This window comes from Petaurus breviceps, unplaced genomic scaffold (assembly GCF_028583685.1).
Source record: "Petaurus breviceps papuanus isolate PSGF00001 unplaced genomic scaffold, PetGlider_PUasm1.0 229, whole genome shotgun sequence".
Taxonomy (NCBI): Eukaryota; Metazoa; Chordata; class Mammalia; order Diprotodontia; family Petauridae; genus Petaurus; species Petaurus breviceps.
The window spans coordinates 3,609,244-3,615,243 of NW_027185903.1; the positions used below are offsets into that span (position 1 = coordinate 3,609,244).

Consider the following 6,000-nt stretch of genomic DNA (forward strand, 5'->3'; position numbering starts at 1 on the left):
GCCCACAAGCTGTGCACACTCCTTACCATGGAACAGCTCCCATAGATACAGTTCCTCTCCTCAGTTGGCCAGGGATCTGTAACTTGGAACTGGATAGTAGGTGACAAAGCTACCAGTTGGCACTTCTTCCTGCACCCTGTGCTCAGTGATACTCTGCGTGCCTGGGACCTCTGCTTGCCCCAGTTCACAGCTTCTCCCTGGAAGCTAGCCCCAGGGCTTCAGTTTAGTCCCTGGTATATTCAAAACCCTTAGTCCCTCTCCCTATGCTGAGCTGGACTGGAAAAATTACTCACGGTGACTTTTTCTTGTATTTCTCCATCAGGATTCACTTTTGTTTTTTCTAAATCTATTTGGAGGAGAGTTAGGTTTTTTTGGGGGGTGGGGTGGAGTTTGGGGGCAATCTGCTGCCTTCTGGAATAGACTCACCTTGTTCCATAGCATTTAACCTACTTGAGCTTCCTGGGACCTTGACCTGATTATGAGGAATGGAAAAAAGGAAAGTGACAAAAACAATTTATAGTGCAGTTTTCATTTCTCAAATTCAAGATTCATCTTCAGTCCAGTAATTTTTAGCATTATATTTCCTCCATTGTTTAAACCATCTTCTTCCTTGCCTTTTTTATATGGTTCTTGAATAGAATTTATTATGTATTCCTCACTTTTTTATTCACCTTGCCTTTAAAGGCAGCTGGTAGGACAGTAAATAGAGTGTCAGGCCCAGAATCAGGAAGACCTGAGTTCAAATATGGCCTTAGACACTTACTTGCAGTGTGACACTGAGTAAGTCACTTAACTTCTGTTTGTCTTAGTTTCTCCAAATGTAAATGGGGATAATAATAGCACCTACTTCTTAATGTTGTATTTAATGAGATAATTTGCAAAAAAACACTTAGCACAGTGCCTAGCACATAATAAACACTATAGAAATGTTTATTCTCATCCCTCATTCACCATATAAGCTCTTAAAGGACTGTACAAATTCTTAGGCTCCTCCCATATCTTCTAGAATGCCTAACAGTACATTTGCTGGGAGTAGAAACTCATTGATAGTGATTGAAGGATTATTCTTGGAAAGTGAGGGAACAGAGAAACTAAATGAAAGGGGTTCTATAAGTGTTTCATAAAAGGGAGGTAAGGAAGATCATCGACTAACCAGACAATTCTACCCATAAATCTGATGAAAAGAAATCACGTTTAGGACCTGCTCCATGGCAAAGTTAGTGAGGCAGCCTCCAAAGTTTACAGATAATCAGTGTTTGGACATATCAAGATTCGTCTCTTCCTTTTATTTCTGTTAGTCTGAAAAGGCATTAGACACTTCAATTTAATGTCAAGTAACTTGAATAAGATCTTTTTTTAAATCAATTTTCTGTCTGCTATTAGGAGTCCTCTAACACCATCCCTTCATATTATGTCATTTAGATAACATTCATAGACTACATTATCTTTTTGCCTCTTTTTAATGAGATCAAAGAGTCAAAGCTATAGATTTTTTGTATGCAAAATGTTTATGAATACTTTAAGATGAAAATGATCAATGAATGCGGTCTGACATTCTTTTAAATAAATTGGCAATCCCCAATGACTCCAGGATCATTAGCCTGAATTAGGAAATCTCTTATAACACTATATGCCTTATTATTACCATAATTGTTCAGTGTTTTTGACATGTATTAGATACTGTCTTGAGTGTATAGATCATGTGAATGTCCTAGAGAGATGTGTATTTTGTTAATAGATACTATCTTAATAGTCATTTCACTTTGCCTCTGCTGCTTGACTTGGTTTCAGTTCCAGGGAACTCTTCTAAGCTCACCACTATGCTGCTTACTCTAGCCTTGATGAACACCACCTCCCTCAGTGTTCTCTCCCCTCTTGTTTAGAGGGGTGGAGTACCAAACTCTTCCTAATGCTTGCCTTCATAGAGGGCAGAAACTGGATTTTCAACTCACTCCACTTTTCATCTGCTGCTCTTCCTGGTTTCATCTCGACTGAACAAGATGCTTCTGCTCTGGATACTGTCTGGTGTCCCCCCCCTCCCTGCCCCACTTTCCTTCCTCCTTTTATGTGTTATATCTCCCACTTTAGAGTGTAAGCTTCTTGATGGTAAAGATTGTTTCTTTTTATTAATTGTATCCCAGTGTTTAACACAGTGCCTGGCATATAGTAGGTGCTTAATAAATGTTGATTGGATTCGATTGGACCTTGTATGGGATTGAAATGATATTGGGTCTTAGTTGTTAAAAAGCACTAGACACAAAAGGAAAAGAAGAAACAGAACTGGTTCTCTCTAAGCTGTAGGAGTAACTTACTTGACTTTAAAACTAAAGCTCAGAATTCACTGGGGGTGGCAAGATACTGCTGTTAATCACAAGGTAACGGGAAAGAAAAAGGGAAGAGAAATCACAGGACTTCTGGACCTAGGTATGACATCACCCACTGTTGCCTGCTTCACTGTTGCATTTAATATAGTACAAAGGCATTTCTTTTAACTTTTGTTTATTTTGTCTTTTAGGTAGACAAAAAAATCATTCGAACTGAAATAGGAGTCCTTCTTCGCCTTTCACATCCCAACATCGTAAGTGATTTTCCACCCTTGTAACTTGAATTGTTTCCAAAGCCTCAGTATAGATTTGTCAGACACCTTCTGTTAATGAAGGGGACACAAGTATATTTGTGGCGAGCCTAGTCCAGCCATTTTCTTCCTTTTTGACCATATTTATAACTGATACAAAATCGGAGGCTGAAACAGGCTTATAATAAGTTATGGTGGTAAATATGACTCAGACCAGTAGATCAGCAGCACTCCTCCTGTTCATTCATTTCAAGTACGAATTTCATGCCTTAAATTGGTTGTCTGAGGTGGATAATGTATTGCCATCTAATTACTGAGCATTTAATGAATATATTTTTTTTCTTCTGGGAACTACTCCATTTCTCTAGGTCCATAGATCCTGAAACCCTGAAAAGACACTCTCATCCTCCCCACCTGTCCTTTATACTCTTTCATAGTTAGAAATCTTCAAGTCTACTTTATATTGAAATTTTTAATTTCCAAAATACCTTGTAAAATCATTCTTAACTTCAGATTGAATGCTGAATAATTAAAACAATCAATCATTCTGTCCATCATGTTAAGTATTGGGAACACAGAAAAAAAAACTAAAAAAAAAAAAAGCAAAACACATCCATCTGAAAGATCCACCTACCTTTTGGGGAACTTAATGGAAGGAACACTGGACTGAGAATAAAAGAACATGAGTTCTTGTTCTAAATCTGCTCCTAACTAGCCATGCAATTTGGGGCATATCATTTAATCATATGAGCCTCAGTTTACTCATCTGTAAAATAAGTGGGTTAGATTAAATTACTTTTGAGATCTATTTCTAACACACTATAGTTTTATGATGACTATATTTAGTGTACAGATGTTGTGTACATAATAAAATGTTATATAAATGTGAGTGAATATTATTATTGTTATCTTTATAATCTTTTTTTCCCACTGGATTTAAGATAGAAATGACCCTGGAACAAGTAGCTTTCCTTCTATTTTTTCATTATATTCATTTTTTTTCTACAGTCTGTTGCACTGGTGGATGAAGAAAATTAAATTAATATGACTTTGATTCGATATTGTATTGATTTTATATTGTAATTGAATCTGCATCTGCTTTAAGTTGCATTTCTATGTCCTTGAGTTGACCTCAGGAAATTAGCTTTCCTTTTGCATTAGTATAAAATTGTAGTTAAAAGAAAAGTTGGTATCTCTCATATCCATATCTCCTGGGCTACCTTCAAGACATCTGTTTGTTATCTCTAAGTCCCACATGTTTACTTGGTAGCACCCCCAAAAGATATAGTGTCTGTCCTTGTCTATTCTTATACAATTAGAGGAGTTTTTAATGTCTTCCAAGGAGACAGCAAATCTGTTCATTTTGATTCCCTCACAAAGATTATAAGATGCAAGTGTATCCTATAAGACAATTAACATTCCTTAATTGTCAAAGAGGGGCATAATGGGAATGGCAGCTCACCTTTCTTAGTCTAGCCAATCAAAATGTTCCCGCCCCAATACTTTAACCTATCACTTTTTTGTCCATGCCTACCAAGACCCCTTCTTTGTTGTGCACCAATAGAGAGGGTCCTTTTCTTCTCATTGGCTTTACTGAGGTTGTAAATCTGAACCACTTTAACAATGATATGCATCACTGTTAATAAAATGATTTTGTTCGGAACTCTGTCCCTCCGTTTACCTTTATTAATTTAATTTGCCACATGAATAAAATATTTGCTTTTTGTTGAATAAAAGTATTAGGACATAAGCTTATTCTCTGCAGAGTCATTGAAATCATCCTTGGTACAACTTCACATGATTTTTATATCTTCTATCAGTTTTCTATACTTTGAAAGCTTTTCATTCCACGTGGTTTAGATATTATTAATATTATGAATATATAGATTGGCTTCATTATTATCTCAAGTGAGCACCTAAGATAAAATACTTCTGCAGATTTGCAAGATCTCAGAATTTCAAAGTTGAAAGGAATGTCGGAGACCTTCTAGTTCAACTCCTACCTGAACAAGAATCCCCTCAATGGCATAATGGAAGTGGCCATGCAGCCTTTGTTTGAAGATATTTAGTGAAGTGGGAGGGGCCTAGTATCTCCTGACATTAAGTGCCTCAGAATCGTGTTCAACTATCTCCATTCAAAGCCACTGACTTAGTTTGGTCAGAAGCTTTTTTGGATGCCTGTCTCTATGAGGCCAAAAGGAATTTGTACCACAGTATGCTGAAGGTATTGCCATGAGGATTTCTCCTTTCTATGAAATGAGAAAGCAGTGGAGCCTGGGACACCTGAATGGAATGTTTAAGACTAATGAATAAATGCTTATTAAAGGCTAGTCATTGTTTTGGCGTAGTCACTTACAAAGAGTTATCCATCCATCAATTTCTGGATATAAGCCAGGGAACTGTAGAGGAAAATATTCTGTTATAAACGGATTTATCTTAAAATAGGTCAATTTTAATTTTTTTTAAACATTCTAGTTTGTCTCCAGTTGCATGACCACTTATTTTTTCACTTTCAGTACATTTTCAGGCCATTATGGAAACAGAGAATTTGTTTAGTATTTGTCCTTTCTACTCTCATTCCCCATTCATTCCAGACTCTCTAATTTCAAAGTAGGCTTTTGATTTTCTAAAACTAACATGGCTTAATGTAGTTCAGAAATATCATTATTCTAGAAGAGTTCTGAAATTGGAGAGTTCATTAAATAAAAAGGGTAACTGAGATTTGTGATTTTTCAGTATAAAAGCTTCCCTATGAAGATAAATAAGCAGTTATTAAATCCATACTATGTGCTAGGCTAACTGCTTCTCAGATATTCTTTTATTTGATCCCCACAACAACTCTATGAGGTATGTGCTAGTGATATCTCCATTCTACAGATGAAGAAACTGAGGCAGTTAGCAGTTAAGTAACCTCCCCAGGGTCAGACAACCAGTGTGCATCCGAGGCCAGACTTGAATTCCACACCCACTGGCATTATTCACTGTACCTCCTTGCTACCTCTGATAAAAGTCCAACTAGCTTGACTGTTTTGACCAACTTTATTGTGAGGAAGTGAATGCCAATGAATTCTTTGCAATAAAACTAAAAACCTCTATGAACTGATCATTCTCTATTATTTTGGTGTTGATGGAATGTTCCTTTAGTTTCAGTTAATTCCCCAGCATATAATATTAGGAAAGGTGAAAATAATGAACTTGTAACTTTTTTTATGCTTCTCTACAGATAAAACTAAAAGAGATATTTGAAACACAATCAGAAATCAGCCTGGTTCTGGAATTGGTCACAGGAGGGGAACTGTTTGATAGGTGAGTGGTCTGTGGAAGTCAATTCTCAGGTTTATATTTTGGACCACAAAAAAACATCCAGGGAGAATTTGTTCCATCCATCCATCCATCCATCCATCCATCCATCCATCCATCCATCC

General features: G+C 36.7%; 1 protein-coding gene across 1 annotated transcript in view; it reads left to right on the top strand.

The window, feature by feature from the left end:
* The window catches only part of CAMK4 (calcium/calmodulin dependent protein kinase IV), a 219,255-nt gene that overhangs the window by 71,880 nt on the left and 141,375 nt on the right, over positions 1-6,000 (top strand). The window contains exons 3-4 of the mRNA XM_069096101.1: positions 2,516-2,578; positions 5,799-5,881. Coding sequence (XP_068952202.1) covers positions 2,516-2,578; positions 5,799-5,881 — 146 coding nt within the window. The remainder of the gene's footprint in view (positions 1-2,515; positions 2,579-5,798; positions 5,882-6,000) is intronic.